Source organism: Folsomia candida, unplaced genomic scaffold (genome assembly GCF_002217175.1).
Source record: "Folsomia candida strain VU population unplaced genomic scaffold, ASM221717v1 Fcan01_Sc006, whole genome shotgun sequence".
Lineage (NCBI taxonomy): Eukaryota > Metazoa > Arthropoda > Collembola > Entomobryomorpha > Isotomidae > Folsomia > Folsomia candida.
In genome coordinates, this window is record NW_019091198.1 from 1,119,339 (window position 1) to 1,143,342 (window position 24,004).

Genomic DNA, 24,004 nt, shown 5'->3' on the forward strand with positions numbered 1-24,004 from the left:
CTATATCCATAGACAGGCAAACTTTTCATTAATTTCTAAAAGTTTCCAAATAGAATTTTCCCTTTTCGAAATTAGATCTGGGACAATGTGAGAAAATCTGGGATCATGAAAGTGGAGTAGAACTAACAATACGAACGAATGTATGGTGTGGAATTAGGTAAAGTTTATTGCGTGAAACGATTTAGGAGGAAATTCATAAATCCAGGTAGAGACAAACACGAGTAAAGCCCTGTGCACTTTGTCGGCCTTTGTGTGCTGTGGTGTCGTGGTGTGTACTTTCACTGGATATTCAATCTCCTTGATCTCTCAACAATTTAATAGACTGTACGTATAAGTAGCTCACAAACAAGTCAACGGCACAGCATCCGCCAGACAGACAGCTTAACCAGCCCACGACTTTGAAAGAAAGACAGAGAAGCATTTACAATTTCATTCGGTTACAACCTTTCTAGTGTCGAAGACTGTCTGAGAGAAAACAGAGACCCATTTTTTCCTTGGCAGCAAAAATATGATGTGCAATGTGCAAGGTTCACAAATCACACTATATTTCGAACCTGGCATCAATCGCGCTACACATCCAGTTAGTTAGTGATGATGTTAAATGGATCAATACCCTCTAAATTATTCTTTAACTCGATTCAGTGCAAATGGTAGCCGGTCATATCTCAAAGGATGGGAATACAACTTGAGTTTCATCCAGATCAAAACTTATGTCACGCGATATGCGACACTATACTGCACGACGACGACGACGACGACGACTGCGGCGGCGGTGTGGTTTAATAACGAAACTGTCCGTTGCAGAGTATTGCACTACGAATGCCATATTTCTCCAGTGTTACTGCTATTTTATGCTCCAGTGAAAGCGATATGGTTTCACCTTTAACGAAGGTATGGGCACTCTCAAACCGATACCGTAATGTAAGTAATAAGAACGGGAAGGCTCCACAGTCTCGCATTGTGGGGAATAATGGTACGAAAAAGAGGTGAAGCTTAACCTGGATTTCGTGCATGTATTTGAATTGGATGAGAAATAAATGGAATTTTGACTAACGTTTTGAATTCTCTTCTGCAGGTCGACCATGTAGGGCTTATAATCAGTAGCTACTTCATGTCCTTGGTGGTAGAATGTGAGCCAACTGTACATGAAACCCAGGAGCTGTAATTAGAAAAACAAACAATTAAATCCCATTATATTTACAGTACAAGGACGACATAAATGCATGAGAACCACCGCATCTCACCACTTGTACATATGCAGTTGAGCAATATTATTAAGCCCCTGCTTCATCATTTCTACTCGCATTATTTGCTTTTTCATTCTGGGTGAAAGTGCAGGTACATGCATACAAGTACATACACACGTACGTATTCCGGGTTGAGTGAGATTTGTGCAAACCTATGCTTTCCAAATATCGTGCCATAGTCTCTGAACAGGTATGTGTGACATACATACGTGACAGCACGACGGTACACACAAAATGAAATTCTGTACTTCACCCGTTCATGAGGATTATGTGAGTTCACATGACACAGGGTGATGGAGGGCACTTGCTTAATTGGTACGGCAGGAATCACCAGATGGGTGGTGGTCCAAACCAAAGTCCGAGTATATTTAGAATTCCCTTCCATCATATTGCACATATTGGGAAAACTCTTTAATTAAATGCTTTCTTCGTGTTTGCGGAGAATGCGATGTAACCAACACATTGAACCTCAGTCGAATGCTATCAACAGGTCGGCGGCTTTTAGTTTTTACTTCTTTCTTCATCAAAGCAGTTCCAGGTGGCATTTTCATTCTATTCTCACACCAAACAAACGCGAGTATTTAGCGAGCGCATTGTTTTTGCAAAAAGTTTTTACCTCACAATACGTGAAGTGTTTGGTGTGACAATGGAGATGAAACATATTGCGAGAGCAGCACCCGTGCTCGTTTTGGATATGATTAGTGATGAAGGATGTAAGATTTATTGGGCCATAGTTGCATCCAGAATGCACCAGAATTCTTATTACCCAACTCTTGCCCTATGGTAGGTAACCATCTTTTGCTATGAACTGTACGGGGTGGCGATATAATAATAATAAATAATATACTCCGTCTGAAATTTATTTCTGCTTTCACCAACATTGCCGGCGGCAGGTGATACCGGAAGAATATGGGTCCAAAAATAAATGTATCTGCTTTCTGTCTGCAAATGTGCACTGTATCAGCACATTTTTATAAACAAAAAGGAGAAATGATGACAGGCGTATATCGTACCACACACGTAGACTGTCATGGCACTACATGTTGTGTGGTGCTGTTTTCCCATCAGATCTATCTAAAGTAGGCCAGAGTCAGGATACATATTTTCTCTCCAGCCAGATCAGACAGAATGCACCGTCTCTCCATTTTCCTCCACGACTACGACATATAGCAGGACAGATGCATTATTACTCATTCGCCTTTCGCAATAATATGACTCTGACTGCATGGTGATGTGGAGGGAAAGCCCGCACATGTATATAAGATAATGCTGCTAGTACCAGCCGTGGTTCATCTAGTACTTTCTTTCCTCATTTTGGTTCCGAACAACAAGAGCTTATTACTAAGCCCCTCACCCGGAGGCTGCATCCTCCTTGGTCTGTTTTTATTGCAAATTACAAAGAACAATTGGATATTTCGTAGTATGCCAAATATTTTGCCATTATTATTTCTCCAGCAATTTTTCCAGACCATCAAAAGAGAGAGAGATTATATGGCATTTACGCATAGTATCAACGTGCCCTGGGTAAATCGTGTCTTATGAATTCCAAATTCTAAGCATGCCAAGTTTTAAGATCAAAACTTTCTGGAAGCATCAATGGAGCCAGATAAGCTAATTAAGCTCCAGTGACATTGCCCTTAGATGACGACGTACATTATGCTTATGTATATATGAGATACCAGAAAAGTAATCAAGAATCAAGTTTGATGTGTATAGTTTATGCCAAGTTTTTTTCTGAAATTTTATGCCAATAGTAATTTAAAAAACACGACTTACCGTTTCGACGAACTCGTACTTTTTACACTCTTGAACCTCTTGAAGAAGAAATACATATTTGAGGCTGGCTTGGCAGAAGTGCCGCTGTTCCATTTCGAGAGAAGCATCTGCCTAAAACGTCCCCATCATTAATGAGTTTTACCGACGACACAGTCATTTGGTCATTTGGGCGACTCATTGAGCCAAAGTTCAATCAGATGAGATAGAAAAATAATTCTCTTCTCTACTTTCTAACTGGTCGCATTAACTCTTCTGAATTGAACACGTCAGACAACCGGTAGAGCACTCAGTCAATGTTTATTATTATTATTACTGCAGAGTAAGTAGTAAATCAAACAACCTTAGCTTTCTCTTTTCATTCTTTCTCGTATGATTAGTTTACACAAGTCTATGCAAGAAATCAGAAAGTCACAATAACAAACCAACACTTTTCCTATTGTTCAGTTACTCGGTAACATTCAAGTTCATGGGGCTGTAACAAATTTGTCAACCTTAGATTACTTTAAGTCTTATCAAAGTGAAAAGGGTAAAGTACTTAATACAAATAAGGTGCCGATGAGCTCACAAAACACTCCGACTAACCGTCTTCCCATGCAGAAAGTAAACAATTAATTCGTCCTCAACGTACGTATGGACGTACATGTTGGGCAACAACAACTCACAACAGGAGGGACAAAGTTGTCCATATAATTACACACATAATATGCATAGTCAGAAAAGGACACTGATATGATATAGGTATACATGTAGGCAATAAGTTGCACACTTGTTTTCAAGGATGGCCGTGGATATGCTGATGAAGAAGGGATGATACTTGAGAACTTGAGACGTAAATCGCAAATGAAAAAAAGAGTGTACAATACAAAGAACTTTGTATGTCAACACAAATCCAAATCCAATCTTGGCAAACAAACAAGTAAACTTGTCTAGAGCAACTTGAGCCTTCACAGTATTACTCCATATCCATGAACAAAAAGAACGAGATTCTGGACAAAGCACGCGAGAATAAGGAGGTAAATTTCGACTCTTTGCGACAACAACTACTTCACAACACGAGGCTCTCTGATTATGCTAAGCTACAAGGTAGCACGGCAATGTGTGTGACACATAAACGCACACACATTATTTGCACAAATGAGGCGACGGAAATGGGCTTGGAAAAATAGGCTGAGGAAGATGGAGATGATGGAGAAAGCCGAGTGGAAAGACAAATTCAAAACTTTCTTCGGAAGCTGATTTGGAAATAGTTTACCAATTTATTTCCAGTCTTCACATACATATCAACATATGAGAGATTGACGAAGGAGGGAGGCGAAAATAGAATGCGGAGGTGGGTGGCTTATGAATGAATGCATGAAGAAAGAATGAAGAGGTAGGTGATGATGATGATGATAGTGGTTTATTTGTTGTGAGTTGTTGATTGCATTCTATTCATTCAATTTAGAAAATAACATCTGAAGGAGAGCAATACTACGCTCGAGAATTGTCACTCACACTCAATATACGTACGTACGTACGTACGTACGCAACCACATACTACGCAAATTGGGTGAGTGGGTTAAAATACAATTCCAATTATCCGGTAACTTGATGGAAATGTGATCTTATTTATAAACCTACACAACAAGAACTTAGTCAGCCCCCGTGTGCTCCAACTGAATGAATACAATGATTCCAAGCAAGTTGGATGGATCAACTCATATTTGACAGGAAGAAAGCAAGAAGTAAATAATGGTTCATATCTGTATGATTCAATTAATCTACATGTACATAGGAAGACCAAATAGATACCAAACGTAAATTTCTGCATGCAGGAAAAATGCAAATAATTAATATAGAAAATATAAATAACTTTATTACCTCACCCAATTTTGTAAGAATCTCGAAATAGCTCATACAACACTTATTTGTATTATAAATACTTACTCTCGGTCGACTTTGATATTTTTTCCCCATTCAGATTTATGCTGAGGAGGATAAGAAAAAAAATAAGTTTTGAATGAGTGGGTAGATCTGAAGAAGCAAGAAAAAAATCTTCACTTTCACCACGACTGTTTACTCTTTCGTGCCTCCTTGAGTGGGATGAAATGTAGTCAGTCAACTACACATGTATGTCCAAGTATGTAGTAGTAGTGGTAGTAATAAAGCGAGAAGAAGATGACGAGAAGAATTGGCCAAGTTTGTATTTGGATGTATGGATGTTTATCTTTAAACAATTTGAAGCAGAATGGAGAAAGAGGAGAAATTCTCTGAGAATTAATAGAGAAAACACCTTTCCTCTCACTGCCTGGTGTGGTAGTGAGTGTTGTTGTTACTGCCAGTGTATAAGGAATCCAACTGCACTTTCTCCTCCCGCAATCTCTACTTGTTATAGTGAGCGAGCAAGTGAAAGTCTACGCTGCTGGGTTGTTCCAGCAGGAGCAGGGCTATGGCAAGGTATGGGAGCATAAGGGAACAATATCAGCCCACATGGAGTGGATGAATGGGAATGAAAAGAGGGATAGTAAAAGTCATGCGTTCCTTGGACTCAGGCAGTTCCCGGATAAATTTCCAAGTTTCTCCAAACCTACAACTCCGTGCTAAACTTACTTATATCTAACCTACAGAGAGAGAGAGAGTGAGTGAGAGGGATTTTGTGTGCGAAGCCCACAATATTGATTTCATATCCCCGGGCTCTGAATCCTTCAAATCCTGCTTTCACCAACCAACCACCGTTTCATTTTGCGCACCATGAAAACAACGAAAAGCTTTGTTTTTTGCTCCAGGAGTATTTTCAAAAACTCAATTTAAATCTGCTACAAATTGTCAAGAAGTTGTTGATGAAAAGACACATTTTCATTAACTTATATAACACTGCTGGTTGTCTGACGCGTTGGCACTCACATGAGTTACATGACGAGGACGTACTTCTATCTAGAGTTTCATATTATTGCAAAATTGGCTTACTTCCTGCAGGATTGTGTCCTGCTTCTTTGTTGAGAGGTTCAGGTAACGCTCTTGACTCTGACAAAATTTTGTTGTCTGTTTTTCAAACTTTTTCTTCCCATCCTGTATTATGAAAGGGATCATGAGTACATGTTTTGTAAACATTTTACTTTAATGCGTACAACGCTAACCTTAACATCGCCAATCTTCTTTTTCCGAAAGTCGTCCAACGGTTTGATGAACTGATCGTTGGCTTTTTCCAGCTAAAATGGAGAGAAACAAAAAAAAACAACATTAGTAATTATGACCGTATATGCGACTCAACAGCAAAAACACATTGCATTACATTGTGTACTTGTACTTGTACAAGGTTGTTCCTACACACACCATCGCATTGCATTATAAGTTCAATACCATACAAGTAATACTAAATTGTTTGCCCAAAGAAAGAGTACGCCCTTTTTTGGCACATTTAGAAACAAAGTTATGTTTACGAGGATAATACAAGTTATGTTGCAGAAATCTAACTGCTTGTAATACGTATGCATGTTCGCATTCGCACATGCTATTTCCATATCTCTTTTTACATGTTATGCGAGGCATTGTTTGAGATTGTGGATCTCAAAATTATAGCTTTGCTATAATTCCTAAACATCCAAACTTTGAGTTGCATCACAATTCAACTTTTCCAAAAAGCTCAGAGTTTTTTTCTATCTGTAGTGACACAAACATGCAAAAAAAGAACAATTTATTACTTCAGGAAGAAAAGGAGATAGGAGCAAGGACTAATGTGACATGATATGTCAGGCCAGTGTCAAATTTATTTGCCATCCGTACCTGCTGGTAATTTTTCTTAGATGAGGCTAAAGGAAATCAATCATCTAATTACTATGCAATCAGTTGCATTTTGAAAAGTGCTAGTTTCAGTGCTAGTGAATTTCTTTTCTTAGAGCTTATGATAAATAACCAAACGCCAATTTTAATTTTTACTTTAATATTATTGGTTATAAATATGCAAAAATGCACAGTGCTGCATTCTTCTACCTTCTTTAAGCTTTAAAATATCTCTTGTTGGTCTTCCTGTAGGAATGGTTGATTCTTAGCATAATATGCATTTTTTGTTGATAGTTTAAAATGAAATGGGGCTTCTTGTGGAAAAATATTATAATTTAACATTGTTCACTTGATTAACTACTTTTATTGCACTTTTAGTCTCACCTAAGCTTTGCTTTTTAGATTTCGTTTATAGAAGCACACTCTCTGACGTTAGGTTAGCACAGAATACAATATTAAATATGTAGAACAACAACATGCCACCGGACCACTTATGTCCGTTGAGATATGTTTCATATTGTTTAAAACAGACAATCAATTACAACCAACTTGCCTCACACGCAACGACTAAAATGGGCTAAAAAAATCTGATAACTCTAATTCTTCCTCCTACGCACACACTAAATCAGACTGCGGTTTCTTTTAAAATGTCATGTCACTTCTATCCATTTCTCGTTCATGGATACATATGTACATTCATTGCTCATCGTGGTTTCAATCTTCACACAAAATAGTACAAGTCATTAATAGAGCAATAATTAGGATTTTGTTGGGGTTTCTGCCCCACCTCACAATCAACTACACAATTCTGTATGAGACGCCGATGACTCACACTCTTACATACAAACCTACATAAGTAAGTCATCTCTTCGGAAATTACTACAAAATAAATCTGTCGACAAGGTGGTATGTACGACGACGGAATGAAATGCATCATTTTGCCATCCTCCTTTAAGACATGCATGCAACTGTGTATGCCATTCATGCGTAAAGACATTCCTCGTTGCATCAACCACAAAAGGAAGACAAAATGGCACTAATAATAATAAAGGAGATGAGAGGACAACTCCATTGTGCAGGATTCACGATCTACTACTTTCCTTAAATGCTTGCAACCATTTAGATAACAAACAGAAGAAGATACTGTTGAATTTATTACACTCTCGTAGACATGTCCGTGCAAGATGCAGCAAATATAAGAAATTTTGAGTCCAATACGTATTCGCATTTAAAAGCTAATTATCCTTTACTTCGACATATATAGATTAACACTGTACTTGAATGCATAGTTATGGGTTAAAGTTTGTGTGCCAAAGAATTTGTCAATGTGTTCGACAAATCCATATACATACGGCTGATGATGCTGTTCAACTATCTAATTTGCTGGGCAAGGCAACATAATCAACGGATGTGATGACTAGCTTTAAGCTTTTACATTGTATTACTCGTCGTGGTGGTGGTGTACTGTAGAATGTGTGCCCTACTTTTTAGATCAAATGACGCTTCAAATTTTCAACCTTAAACTTCATTTAGTAATTTTACACCTCTATCTCCGACAATCACACATACATGTACAAACATATGTACCTTGCCATCTTGCTACATCGACTTTTATACAATTACCACGCATCTCGCTTCAAACAACCAAAAACGTCATCTTCATTTCATTGTTCCGTTTTTCAACATTTTTACAATACTTCCTCCCTGACTCCCACCTTCACCTTTTCATGACTGCACTTTGCACTTGGCCACATGGGGGGTGGAGCTAATTTTGATAAATAATGCAACCATCTGATTGAATTCACTACAACTTTCACTCTACAAACAAATACGTAGAACCAGATAACCGTAGACTGTGAACTTTTGTCCCTAGTTTGGTTTAAACTTGAATGTCTCTACCTGCCCAATCTTTTCCTACACTCGGTTACCCAGACCATTTAATGCTAATAACTTTTTGTCATCTCATACATAGTTCATCAGCCTCTCCACTCTGGTTCTTGGTTGGTGCTAGTCAGTTGCATGCAGATCAGACAAAACAAAAGCGATCAAAACACTGCCAAATAACGAATTCTTATTCGAAAAACTCTTCATCATGAATGATTCATTGCATGGTGCAAATTTAATAAGAAAAGCGTATGCACGACTATGATTACAGTTCTCCTCACAAAGCATGCATTCAAATTCAACGAGTGTATAGATTGGATTCCCCTCCTCCTTCTCGTCCGTCATCATCATCATAGTTGTCTGATCCAATTACACAAATTGAATTAAGCAGATTTGATGTATATATTTTTACTAAGGAGAAGGAAGGAAGAATTGAGGATTAGCTATATGCTCGTCGGTCGTCTGAGTGTTCCTGGTACTCATTTTTATCCGTCATTATACTCTAAAAACTCTCGAACTTTGGCAATTTCGCAGAATCACAGAGCAGAAAAAGTAATCATGATATGTAACTAATATCCTTGTGGGTCAATAACAAAAAGCTCGAATTACTCCATGAACGACAAATTTTCGAACAACAAGGATAATGACGACGACCGTCAAGGAGAGACTGCCGCAACCGAATTGGTCCTCTTATTTCAACATCTAGCTAGTAATGTAAGTAATGTACTTGCCAAATGCATCTAAGATTTGAGTTTATATCAACAGATGCATATGTACAACTACAACAATTAAATATAATGTTAAATGCAGATATTTTTCTCAGAGAACTGTGTTTATATGATGTGCAGCCCCAGGCGTAGTAAGAACTGTTTAGCAATAAGAGGTTGATTTTGAAAGAGAAAAAAAATGTAAAAAGAAAATATAAAACAAAGCACAACGCTTTCATTTCCTTTAGAAATGTCTGAAATCATGCAGAATCATGATACTCTAAAATTGCGAGTAAACAAGAATAAAGATTTTATATTCCTTTAAGCTTCTCCTTAATCATGACAGGCTACGTCAATTAGGAAGGAAACCATGACTGAGTGAGTGGCTGACTTTTCGCCATTACTTATTTACTGACTGAGTACTTGGGCTTTCCTATAAATTTTCAACCAAAGACAACTTCGTAGTTTGTTTCAAACAAATATTTTAATTAGTCCATCTGACATATATAAATCATTTATTCGATGTTTTGTTCGCCATAAAAGTTGGGAAACGGTACATCTCACAATAAAGTTATCCAGCGTGCATAAAGTTGTGAAATGCATAACCCAGCCAGATTACTGTACATATGTACTGATTGTAGGACAGGTTTGGTATTTCAACTTTGTTTAAATAACCTGTCTGTTTTTCTCAAACTTTTTCATGAAAATCAAAACTACTCATAATGTGACTTGTTTATGTTTATCTACTACTATTTTTGAGATTACCTGACCTGAGAATATCTGACACCTGCCAATGGCGTGTTGGTATTAAAAGGATTCTATCGAAAACGTAATGTCGTCAAAGGAATTCGTAAGAACAAAGTATTTATATTTAGAGTTCAAATTCGAAATGTCGCTGAATCTAATGAACGCAACACTTGCAGAGGCAAGAGTTCTCAATATGCAGAGGAGTTGTACATAACAATTTCAAAAACAAGAATCCATCACTCGTTACTTCACTTTTATTATATGTACGTTATCACTTTACAGCAGTATTGTGTTTCCTAAAATGTATAAAAAGAAGGAGAAAAACTTGCCATTCTATCCCGCTCATCTTCAATGGCTGAAATTAGATGACCAAATTGTCGCAAGGAGTCTGCAATAACAATCTCATCATCCGTCTGATTGCTTCCGATACATTCGAAGGTGAATTTCTCCAGCGAATCGGCCAATGCTCGCTGAGCTCTTGAGAGGGCTGTAAGTTAAGACACAATTGAGTTAGAAAACATCCCTGGAATCGTATGATACACATAAATCATATTTATTTCAGATATTGTAAAGTCGTTGTGACCAGATTCAACACAAGTGCAAGATTCAACATTTTTATTTGTCGTGAAATGTCAATTTCAAAGTTTCTCGAGTTTCATTCCAACACCAACACATGAAACGGAAACACGTACATTATTTCTTAGTAGCAGACGGACCAAAAAATACTGAATTTACTCTCAGTACGTATAAAATCATTCAGCTGAATCTTCGTTTGAAAGTTAAATGTCACCAACCAGGGCAATCATCCATCACTCTTGACAAAGTGCGCAACTTTGACAGCACACAACTAGTGCTAGCTTCACATAAAAAATAGAATTCATAACTAAGACTTTTGCAATTTAGTTCGTTCTACTTCCTACTGAAGTATAAATGTCAAATAATAACCAAGTTCAGGGCGTATTAGAGTTTCTAATTTAACCAGTTTTAAGGGTAGACAACTTGAACGACAAATTGAAACATAACATGACCACAAAGTATTTTGCAATGTGATTTAAATCGCAGGCAGGAGCCAAAGGTCATCAAAGTGAAATAGAGCAACTCAAAAACAGGACCATCACCTCAATTCTAAATTAATGCTAATAAATAAATGAACTCCTTCTGGATTTATTCTGTAAACTTGTATTAAATTTTATCTTCTGCTGTCAATTGTACATATGTAATACGGTGTTGCGGGTTATGAGTGTGGCGATCCTGCACCTTTTTCATTACGACAAAAACGTGGCCATTATTGTTACGGTGTACTTGGCCAGTGTCCGCATCAAAACCATTTTATTTTATTTTAATTGGTCAACTTATTACAGCTCTCTCAATCTTCATGGTACACGCATATGTAACATGGTGGATAGAACCGAATCAAATTGTCGTGTACTGTTGAGGCCGTCAGCTTTGATGTAACGGCAGCAATGCCCGCCTTATCATGCCTCATTAAGCTGACCTTAACTTTTCCCATCAACTCGAAAAACCACACAAAAATTGAAATCATGCTGCAGAAATCAACTCCCTTCCAACATTACGACTCATCCAATGGTTGATCTTACAAACAAAGTTTAATGAGCTGGTAGCTGCGCTGATTTTCAATTCCGATTCACAACCAAGAGTTTTTTGTCAATGTCCTCACTTTTTGCCACATTATTACACAACCAAACAAAACCAAGTTATATAGACTTGTAACAATTGAAACGTTGAAAGATACATGAGAAGAGGAGAATGAAATTGATCTGCCTTCTGTTCTGTGTGTATTATGAAACAAAGTTGGAGAACCTACAAATGAGCGGACGATGGTGTAAACGTAACCCATCTACAAAGAAAAAAACTTTACAAAAGTTTTTTCTGCGGTGAACGAAGATAATCAGTACAACCAACAAATTAATGTGTAACGACATGCAAAAAATTGTCAATTCAAAGAAACACATCAAGGAAACGAACCATCGCCTCACTGAAATTTCTTTTCATGTCAAAAATGTCAATTGAATGCTGAGAAGAGTAGAAATGCAGTGTGGTGCTCCTGTATTTTATTGTGATCAAAAATTTCACACAAAGTTCTACTCATTTGGAAAATCTTGTGTATTTATTTATGAAGAGGGAGGATTCTCAGTTTGTGATAAATTTGACTGGAGTAAAGGAAAAGTTATAACAAAGTTGTAGATGGAACTGCAATTAACTGCATTTATTCAGTTGTGCAATTTTATATTAATAATCAGAGATTGGCTGAGAAGCAGCTAGAGAACGGAAGTTGGGACTCTTTCTGAGAACCGTTACTTACTTTCTGGCGAATATGAGTTACTTCTTCACTCAAATAAAATCGTAATGAGGATGATGAGTAAGGACTTCGCTTTGTGTGCGTATTTTCTGCCATGTAATGCAATTTATTTAACTATATATTTGCAAACGGACCGACTGAGGTGCACTTGGTTGCTCGGAGAACTACATAATAGGCGTAGCCTAATGGAACAATATTTCGAATCTATTTTTACCTTTTACTGCCAACGAATTTATCCAGCATGGTTGCGTCGCGTCTCTTTATGCAAGCAAATAAGCAAACGTTATCCTCCGATTTTAGCCTTTGGTTATGCAGAATGTGGGTGTTTTGATACGATCGGACGCATTATTGTACAAGTAATAATATGAGCAAATTGAGTCATAATGCCAGGAGCATAGGCTTACACAATCGAAAGGAAATGAGGATAACAACGAAATTTTAGAGCGAAATGATTACTCAGTTTCTTGCCTGAATTAAATCATCACGATAATTAACCACATTTAATTTCCCCGACAATAAGTTGTGATTGTGTATGAATTTCAATTTGTCTGTGCTCTTTGCGAGTTTAATCCTTTACTTGTTGTACTTTCTGTGAAAGAGAATTAAACAGGATTTGAGGTTTTATGACGAAATTGTTCCGAAGGAATGAAAACATGAATTTTCCGACACAATAAGTTCACAGGACTACACATTCAACATTGCTGAGATTTGAGACTTTCATGCATATTTTGATCTTGTAAATTATTTTTTAGCGATTCACGCAACTTTACAAAAAATGCAACAACTAAGTATACTAAATTTCGAGCGTAATGTTGCTTATTACTCACATCTTGTTAAACCAAGCCAAATAGAGAACAATTTTAATGTTCCGCTTCAATAAATACTTTTCTGAGTTTAAGGCGCATCATGCAAGAGAAATCTTTCAGATTTGTCGGAGGAAACAACAGGCTGGCTGTGTATATTATTGCATCAAAGCTTCAGCAAATGCTAAAAGATTTCGCAATCTTTTGGGAAAATGGTTTTAACGCCGTCATCTCGCTGCTGAATGGAATTTTGCAAATCGCTTCCATGATTCTTGTTAAACTTGTTGAAACTCTAGCAGATTTTAATATTCCAAACCTAGTTTTATAAATATACTATATACATAAATATGTACCCATATATCATGGAGAGTTACAACACAGAAAGAAATTAGTATAGATACTATTCCAGCTAATTTAATCTTGTTTTATTTCTAATTATTTGAAAAACATTGAAAAAGGTGTTGAGAAACTAATCCAACAATTTAAACGTGCTCACATCCCAGATATGTGTGTACCTACTCTTGCTTGTGTACATACTTACTGAACACCATGAACTTGGTTGGATGAATACATGCACGTGGAATTTGACACTTTTTCATCCAATAACATCCGTGCAACGTACAAATGATCTGTATTATATACGCCATGCATGCACCACTAACTTTCCACTTTACATTATCACGTTCTCCCACGTGTTGTTGGAATTGAAATTTATGCAGAAATTCACCACGTACGTGCGTTCCATGTTCGTTAATCCTGTCTGTCTGTTTTGCTGAGCTGATCAATGGAAGTAATTTACGCTACTAGCTAATTTATGTTCTTGCCAGTAAACTACAAGTGAGGATAAGAGTGAAGAAAAATAACATAAATTCACAAAGGTGAAAATTTAAATAAAGTTCAACGTGTACATGAATCATGATGCTTACAAATATTTTATTGGGAGTGAGCGTCCATCACATCATCACATCATTGTGTCTTCAAGAAGAGACCATGTTTGAAATGCAGGTAAAGAGATGTTTGACAAGTATTTCTCCTTATATTCACATGATTTTTTAATGACCGACGGACCACAATGGCAGGAATGGTGGTCATCTCAACGAGAAGCATTGACGGCAGATTAAATGTACCAATTATCGCAACAAAACATATCGAAACTTGGTACTTGAACAAGAGTCGAATAAGGAGAGGAAGTAATGTCATAGTTGAGATTCAAATGCAAACCTAGAGGTGAGTTGGATCGTCATTTTTGGAGATCCGATTCATCCAAATCCAACCCACCCAAAAATTTCAGATCCGATCCACTCAAAAACTTCTATCTAGATCTGATCCATCCAAATTCAGTTGGATCGGGCCATGGATCATCAAAAAAAAACGGACATCCGGCTCACCTCTAGCAAACATGTACATTTTTGGGAGGGACAAGAACGCGTGTTCACACTCCAACGCAAAAGCAAAGGGTTGTTATGTGACAGACAAACTCCAATTTGAATTTAAAGCTGAAAAAACATGTCAAAGTTATGACAAGAACTTGAGTAAATTTGGAGACCAAATTATCATAATACAACGTTATTTTGTGCCACATTACGCCAAGCCAAGTAACTTTACTTCCTCATTAAACAAATTGCATGGGTGGAAAGATGTAAAGTTTGGTTGCAAACAAATACACGAAAATCAAATTCACCACACTGCACTGCAAGTACAAGGATAAAAACAGTTGTCAAAAATATTCAAGAACGTCAAGCTCAACGTACGTTGAAGAAAACTGTGAAGTTGTGTTTTCATTTACATACATTGTCATTACGTACGACAATTTACGCAACCAAATCTTTTTCCTTCAAATTCTATGTGCGGTGTGTCCCCCCTTTCACAAATATGCATAAAATGAAACAAGCTCATTAGCCTCAGAAGTGTATGTATATACGGGAAGAAGAGTAGTTTCCGTCGCAGCAATAAGTGATGGAGGAACCACGACAAGATATTTAAATCGTATTCTCTAATAAGCATTATGTCACATTTCGAAATGACAGATTTCTAACTGTTTCTGCTTCATGACGAGGCAGCTCGAGTGATGAAAGGAAACTCACTCATACATACTTACACGTTCATACGTTACACAAAATCATAGGTTGCACATCCAAAAACGGCTAGTTGTAATGATCCGTTTTTGGTACATTTAGACAAAAATAAGCTTTCGGTAAAATTTGTCAAAAAGATAGGCAATATATATGGTTTTTAGTACAATTATAATTTCAAATTCCGATTTCTCTTAATGAAACTTGTTTAAACAAAATTGTCAAATCTGAGCGTAACCATAACTGAAATTTCTAATCAATTCGGCGAGCGGCGAGCTTATAATACCTTAATTTTATTAATAACCAAGACCAACGAATAGTAAAATACGTATATGACTCACCAGTATACTATTAAGAATGTATGGTTTAAAACCACTCTTAAGAGTTATATCTAAGAAGCAGGCATGGATGCAACATAAACTTTTCTAGAGTTGATTTACAACCTTGTAGAGTAAACAATTTACCCGGAAATAAGAAATATTTGTCAGATTTCTCTTATTTTTAGAAACACTAAAAACCAAAACCAGAGTTTACATTATTGTGTTACTTGCGTAACAAGAATGCTGACGACTGCATTGCATTTCATCCGATTTCCTTCTAATCCATCCAAACAGAACGCCGGACCGATCACATCAAGTCGGAATGCTATAGCAGACCACAACGCACATATATCAGCCCTAAAATTATATATACGAATCGATACATCTTCTAGCAGTCAAGTAGTAAAAGTTTTTAGTAAAGTCAACAATGCAGTAAAAGGTTGCTAAATTTTTACGTCTATTTACAGAGAGAGTAGTATGTAAAGACTATTAATAGTAGGAATACAGCGATTTCTGTATCACATTCAATAGTCCAACCAGCAAAATCATCTTTTATGTACATAAAGATGGTTCAATTTCACCGCTGGTTTTTATCGTGTAAACTTACAGTTCGTTGGAATTTAATTTTTTTAAATCAAAATACGGTAATGTTAGGTTTTCAAAATACTATAATTTGCATGCATAACTTTTTCTATTTTGAACTATGCATGTAGAAAGGACAGAGCAGCAGAGTAGACCATGAGGAGACAGACAGATTTACTATTGCTGCAATTGTGGTTTATGGGTATGAATCAAAATCAATAAAGAAACAGCTATAATACTTTTAACCCGTCAACACAGTTGATTCAAAACAAGTCGAATTAAAGAAAAATTAGTCGTAAAGTCATTCAGCCAAGTGACACCTGCTGTGCTGACTGACAGGTAAATTCCACATTTAATGTGGAGTGCGAAGGTAACTTGCGGGATTACATAATGCATGGCAATAAATAAGTAAATAAAACATTATATTAGCCAAAGGCAACACGCAGCGGATTATTTGTCAATGAATTATACATAGTTGGACAAATTGATAATCAAATGCACATTACCATATTTTAAATTGTCTATTCGACTCTCCAATGTTTGGAATGTAACAACGCCGTTATAAACATTGAGAAAACTTTATATTCCAAGCAGAATTCCCTTCGTTCAACCCAGCAACAAGGCAATAGTAATAGAAACTGCTTGAAATGGTATTTATGATTTTCTAACCACTTGAATCAGTTCCACTCGCAGATGACGAATGCCAGAAGAGCCAGCACAATGTAAACTTACCATATGAAAACGAAACGAATCAATCATTGGTATTCAGCAGGGAATATGTGCATGTGCGTACACACCATGATGGACATTGACTCTCAAAACTTTGCATTCATTCCCTGCCATGAACTTGATTACTTTAAGTAAATTATAAATTGAAACGTTGTTGCTGCTGTTGCAGTTCAAGCATTACTCTTCGAACAATTCACAATAATCTTCCTGTCTCAAACTCTCAAAATCCACCGACCCGAAAAAACTGTGAGCCACCAACCATTCGTAACCCATGCAGAGAAGAAGGTCGTCCTTTGTTACTTCCACAAAGAAACGCTTTTGGCCTTGTGAACGTACGTACTATTTCATCGCACTCGAATTCGAAGAGTGACAAGGCGAAGAAACTGTTCTGATAATTGACGAATAAAGTAAACCGTGTACAAGTTCCATCGTCATTAAACTATGCAGAAACTTTAAATTTTTAACTAGGAAAACTGGAAAATACTATTGATTAGTCATGCTAAAAAGATGAGAAGGATTTTGCTTTGTCTCGTCTGGATTACAAATTCCGATCCAAATGCACGCCGTGTACTTACAAGTATTAAATTTGGAATGAAAGGATGAGATATCGAAATCTATTGTTTCGTATAAAAAGTCCGATACTAAAAACTGGAACCTGGTCTGTAATTTGAACCGATGAAGAATCCACTTTTTCTGCATTATGTACAAACTCCCCAATTTTAACCAAATACAATCTTGAACAATAACACGTCGTCACTGTCAGCGACTGCGAGATGCTGTCTGAGAATAAGATTGTGTGGGAATAAACGTGAAAAAAGAAGGGAGATGAAGATGTATGCAAGAACGTTTGGGTGAACTACCGACGGATAAACTGTCAGAAAGACCAAGCCTTTTCTGTCTGTCTTGACCTGGAAAAAATTCTTTCATTCAAAATCTCATAAGATTTACTTTTTGCTCTCCTCTCCAAGTACACAGATCATAGATAAACACCAGAGTGAATAGATGGGTAGGGAGTGTCAGGGACAGGGAACATGAGAGTGGAAGTGTTATTTGCCAATGAAATGGGTTGAGTGAGACCATGCCTGAATTGAGAAGAAGCTATTCGTCTTTGTCACTATTTTTAGTTTAATGCTGTAATTTTATGGCGTTATTACAATCAACAGTTATGTATTGCTAAGGCTGAATGATTATTGGGTAAGTAATAACATGTACATGGGTACATATGGTTTCATAAGAATGACAAAAGTAAGCATATCCACGACGCAGTTAAGTAATTACTGACTCGGAAGCTGTAACTATTCAAACAAAACCCTAATAAAGTATGAATTACTTTTGTCGCCCATCCATCCATCCCTTAATTTTGTCAACCTTGAAGAAGTAGTATAAATACATACATTGTTGTGCAGAGGATACAAAATAAGAGGACGGATTTATTGGTGCTGCTTTTAATGTCAAAACCAATAAATACAACGCTGGCAAACAATAACGTTCAATTGTTTTTACCACGTAAATGCTCAATGTGCACTATTGCACAGTATGTGCCAAGGAGACCAAGGAATCAACCGAGGAGACATGCCAAATGGCATAAACATATTTATTTGAAACAACGAAAGTGAGACTTAATATGTTAGAGGATGCTGAAATAATATTATTGAGTATTTATTTTATTATCTGTTGGTTGGTGGACCTTGAACACAATTGAGAAGCAAATATCTATTGCGGTATTAAGGAAATGAATGATCTAACACATGAGACCCTGACATTCCTGTCATCTCGTTCATCTGTCTGTCTCTCTTGCTTTGATCCCACCACTACAACCATCAACCATCGTATTTCTTATTAGTATTACACGGACAATGCAATGTGAGATTGCACGTGCATCTTCTTCACTTCCTTCCTACTTTCCTCTAGTGTAGTACAAATTGGCAGGTTGAAGGACTTGGGATTAGATTTAAGAGCATTCGTTCCTCCAATTTCTATGCCAGATTGGATCTTGTTTGATGAGATTTAAAATTAGTCTTATCGGCCTTCGAGTAGAGTAAAGTAACAACGGCCAATTTTACAGTCAAATTATAAATATGACTACCTTATCGAATGTAGCATTTTATTATTGCACATTATCTCTTCTTCCAGCTCTCAACAGAATAACAATCAAATCTCTCTTCTTCTTAGGAGGGGAGCTTGCGAGGTTGATAATAACAGATCCTGATGCCCTTTGGATATGTGGTAGGGTCCTATGAGTGTACTAAAACCCTGAAGTGGTTTGACTCCATAGCCACATTTGCGCCCGCCACACCCACTCAAAAATGCCCAAAAAACGCTTTCACTCCAGGTTTCACTCATTCAAATCCACGCCAAAAATCCAATTTTACTCGGATTTTGAAATTTCTTTCACCATTACGCTCCCAGATAGTTGCTTTCTTCAATCCAATGTCAAACTCAATTTTGATGATGATTATTTCGCAGGCATAATTTGCGTTGTGGATTACTACAACAATGCTCATTCAGAATTTTAAATTTTAAAAATACTAATAATTTCGAAAATATTGAGTTTGATATCGAATTGAAGAAAGCAACTATCTGGGAGTGTAATGGTGAAAGAAATTTCAAAATCCGAGCAAAATTGGATTTTTGGCGTGGATTTGAGTGAGTGAAAGCGGTTTTTGAGCGAAAGCGGTTTTTGAGCATTTTTGAGTGGGTGTGGCGGGCGCAAATGTGGCTATGGAGTCAAACCACTTCAGGGTTTTAGTACACTCATAGGACCCTACCACATATCCAAAGGGCATCAGGATCTGTTATTATCAACCTCGCAAGCTCCCCTCCTTAGGATTAGTGCTTTAACCAGAGTATCGTTTCTCTGAGTGAAAATAGTAGCCTAAATTAGGGTCAAATCTTTACAGAAGTCAGGAAGTGACGGGACAAATTTCATTTATTTTTTAAGAAAAAGATGTTGACTAAAAACAAGAGATTCAATCATGCATCACCATCTCACCACCAACTACGGCTGTATATACTGACCAGCAAGACCCACTTTAATATAAATGGCGACGAGCTTGCATTCCACATCGCTTAAGAAACTTTTGCTGCTTGATCTATCTCATTTCGTAGATATACTTACTTAGTATCAATTATTATCTTCGAAAACGTTTTTGCCCTTCTTCACCGATTCATTGTCACCCCTCCTCATTGTCGAAGTATAAAAAGTACTACATAAGTAACGGAGAATGCAACGTTTCGTTTTGCGTACCACAAGATGCTGACGAAGGTAGTAAAAATGTCTAATCTACGAGAACATACATCCAACCAACACACAAGGCTTAAGTAAGAAATGTATTGAGGTTTTTAGGCTCACTTGCCCTACATATTTCGTATGCAAGCCAAAATAAACTGTAGCTTAAAAAAGTAGAATGAATGCCATTACGAGGAACAAATCAACTTTCTTCATCGTCAGATCAATCCGAGGCGGCATACACCTCAACCACCACCATCACGAAGAAGACGACGACATAATATAGCGTCGTACTCATCTTGCAAGCCCAAAATTTTCCCTGGGGCCAACTTTTCAAATTAAAGGCATTATTACTTATGTTATAGTGTTGTTGGATGAGATATAAAGCCAGCGTTTGCACTACCTACCAATACCACTGCCTTCAACAATAACGATATTCTTCGTGTAGAAAAGGGTTTCTCGTCGTCGTCGTCATCATCATCATTCCATTGTGCTCGAATCTGAAACCAGCTTCCCTGCACTCATCTTGAGCCTATTGACTGGCATTTACTACTCTTGCCTGCTCTACCATCACCTCGTCCAATACCAGTTTGGCTTCATACTTTTCTGTTACAGAGAAGAAGAGACATTCGAGATAGGAGGGGACGACGACAATGTTAACATTCTTAACATTCATTATATTACTTTCAACTATGGTCGAACGAAGCAAGTCTGAGATAAAATCTGAGATGACTTTGTCTTCTTTCCGCAACGTAGTTCCTTCCTTAACTGAACCCATCTTACCTTGAGCAACTGTATGCACTGTGTATTAGTCCAATTATTATAATGAACAAATCAACGTGTCCAGTTGCATTTGCAGTTTCTTACAAGTGCACCACTTAAGCTACTTAAATACAAAGGTTTAAGCTACAATATTGCTGAACTTATGTATACTCGCTCAATCCCGGTTTCCACTAGATTGACAAAGTGGTGCAAATAAAATCTGCTCAATTCGATCGCATAAAGTATTGAAATCTTATTTCACTTCCTTCACGTATGAATTATTTGGCATCCATTTTAATAAACGTATTTCCAAGATGAATAATTTATTTAGCACAATTACAAGAAATGTCAGTGTTGTTGGAAAGATTGTAAAATTTCCTAAAGCATTTCAACTGATTCATATTTAGATTAGATACATTGTTTCAACGTAATGCACATGTGAATCTGATTGAGTAAAGTTTCATCCTTCCCAAAACACAAAACATGAACAGCTACATGAACCCATTTGTGGGATCTAAATTGGGACGCATTTACTTGATAGCATCTATTAAGAGTCATTTTGTTAATAATTGAAGAAGTTTAATAAATATAAAAGTCTGGGGATCTCTGTAAACTGGTTTTAAATCAATAAATTTTCCAAGTGAAGCAAATTATCCATATTTGATCGCTTTAGTATTTATCAGTATATAAATATGTGGGAAGAAATTACTGAAATGTAATGAACATAATGAATACTGCAGGCAGACAGAAGAGCTGCATGAAATGTTCTCATTTCATCCGTCCGTCCATATGCATGTACATCTTCGTGGCTGCCTACCTATGAAAGCAGTTTGATGGCGAAGCGGAATTGGAATGGACTTTACAACGATGATCCGTTGTTGCAGGACGGATGGATGGATTTCACAATGGTCTGACCACGTACACATTTTGTACATTGCCATCAACAATCTTGCAACTACTTTTCAATTGTTTTGACCGACCTCTGCAGGATTTAGTAGATTCATCCATATCAAATAAATTCTTATCCAGCTGCGTTTATACAAGCATGTTACCTTTCCCAGTAAAACAACACGCTTTATTTGGATTATTTCCCACAGCTTGATCCCACAGATTCATATCATCTCCTTTCATACAAGATACATACAAGTGGCAAAGCCGTGTTGTTTATTGATGCTTCAAAGCAACCTAGGAAATGAATCCCTTTGAAACAAAATCACGTGAAACTGTCAACTGGAGATGTATAGTCCTGAAATATGCTCCAATTTGGAGCATTCATGAAAAGGGAAACGAAGTGCAATCCAATTCAAAATGTCATGTTCATTATCTTGTAAAATAAATCTAAATTTCAACCATTAGCAATTAACATAAACTAGCTAATCCACCAACCAGTGCAGTCACATATATGATCGTATGGCGTTGGTTGTCTTGGATCAATGTGCTGCATTTATAAAGTAGAGCCCTACAAAAAGGCAAGTGTAGTCTTTTTTAGACTACATCCCTCTTTATGTGATGCACTACCAGAATTCCTGATGTTTTTTGTCCTGGACACGAAAGCCTCTTATATTTCTCATGCAGCGACGCTAATAACTTTTTACTGATCTGGGGTGCTGGTTGGTGTTCATGTCAAATTAAAAAACATTAAAAGTTGCTCTACCATCAAAGAAGCATTACCATTATTGCCCACCACCACAAACGTGCAACGACCAGCAATAACGTAACATTCTCAGCTACATACTAGTTCTCACTCGGGAGTCAAGTTCTTAACCCGTGAGTTTCCTCCTGTTCTATGTCCTGGCCTGTGGTGTCCGTGTCCATTGGAAAATCAGCTTAACAAATTTAAGACGCAGAATCCAGTACTATCGTTGTTCTGATGACTTATTGTAATGCAACCCGTAACATAACATAAAATCTTTTAAGACAGAGAGAGCGAGAGAGAGGCCATAAATTAATTTCGCTGAGGCGAAGACTGCAAAGTCCGACATAGAGATCAACATCTTTAATCGATTGGCCCATGCTTGACAATATTATTACCAGGGTGGGACTGGTATGTAGTAATCAAATTTATATACACACATATGTACCTACGCTTAAACGAACCAATGTGCTCATGTAATAAAATATAGCTTGACCAGCACATAATACGTATGTGTGCAAGTTAATAAACTGAGAATTATAACTACCATAATATTCCCACATCCAACTTGAATATTCAACTTCAAGAATATGCTTTAATGAAACAAATAGTTTTGCATAACGGATTGGATCATGTTTCACTATTTTGTGGAATTCTAAACAAATCGATTGTTTGATTTTGTGGTAAGTTGATACGTTACTTAAAATACTGGTGGAGTTGGACTTATTGACCATATGTATTTGGAGGAATGAGGTAATTTAGTTTAACGCATTTAACACCCAAAACCAACAAAAGTGCACAAATATCTTGAAGGTGAACACGGAATTTTTATTCTATTTCCAGGAATGACATCATGCCAAATTACACCATTAACAACATTCAGTTCACACTCTCTTAGCTCACAGAAAGTTTGTATAAATATACACATCCCCATTGTGTCGGGCAAGAGATGAAGACCAAGAAATGAGTACAAATCCTGGTCGAGATCCCACAGGTCACGTTTACATGTACTTTTTAGATTTTGTTTTGTAATATCCATCTCACGTGGTTGTGGTCACTTCGTTCACTGGCTGGGTGGTAGAATGTGTACATGACACGTAACTGGTCAACACAATCTAAATCTAACTCACTTTCCAACGTCCACAATTACCAGACCAGCACCAATACCATTCTTATATCAATACTTTGGCAATTCTCCTCCTGATTCGTTTACTTGGTCAAGTTTATGCTAACGTAAGCACAGTAAGTTCCTTACAAAATATCAGTGTGTTTGCACATCCAGAGTCAAATTACCATTTGACGGCTTAATTCTCAATATAAATTGTGCGTGTACATATGCAACTACCTAAATACCTATGGATGATCCATAAAGAATTAATGAAAGTGAAACCAATGCCAAAAAGTATTGATATATGTACAATGTGTCCCTGTTGT

At 37.0% G+C, this 24,004-nt stretch overlaps 1 protein-coding gene across 8 annotated transcripts in view; it reads right to left on the reverse strand.

Moving 5' to 3' along the window:
* LOC110850848 (rho GTPase-activating protein 26) overlaps positions 1 to 24,004 on the reverse strand; it is a 41,709-nt gene that overhangs the window by 11,972 nt on the left and 5,733 nt on the right. For 7 of the 8 annotated variants that reach the window (XM_035853079.1, XM_035853083.1, XM_035853082.1 and 4 more), the window contains exons 3-7: positions 10,450 to 10,607; positions 6,140 to 6,211; positions 5,970 to 6,071; positions 3,024 to 3,134; positions 1,055 to 1,159 (exon numbers count right to left, since the gene is read on the reverse strand). In XM_035853079.1, the coding sequence (XP_035708972.1) occupies positions 1,055 to 1,159; positions 3,024 to 3,134; positions 5,970 to 6,071; positions 6,140 to 6,211; positions 10,450 to 10,607 (548 nt within the window). Of the gene's footprint in view, positions 1 to 1,054; positions 1,160 to 3,023; positions 3,496 to 4,949; positions 5,367 to 5,969; positions 6,072 to 6,139; positions 6,212 to 10,449; positions 10,608 to 24,004 lie in introns of those variants that run through there. The other variant, XM_035853084.1, reaches the window with a different exon arrangement.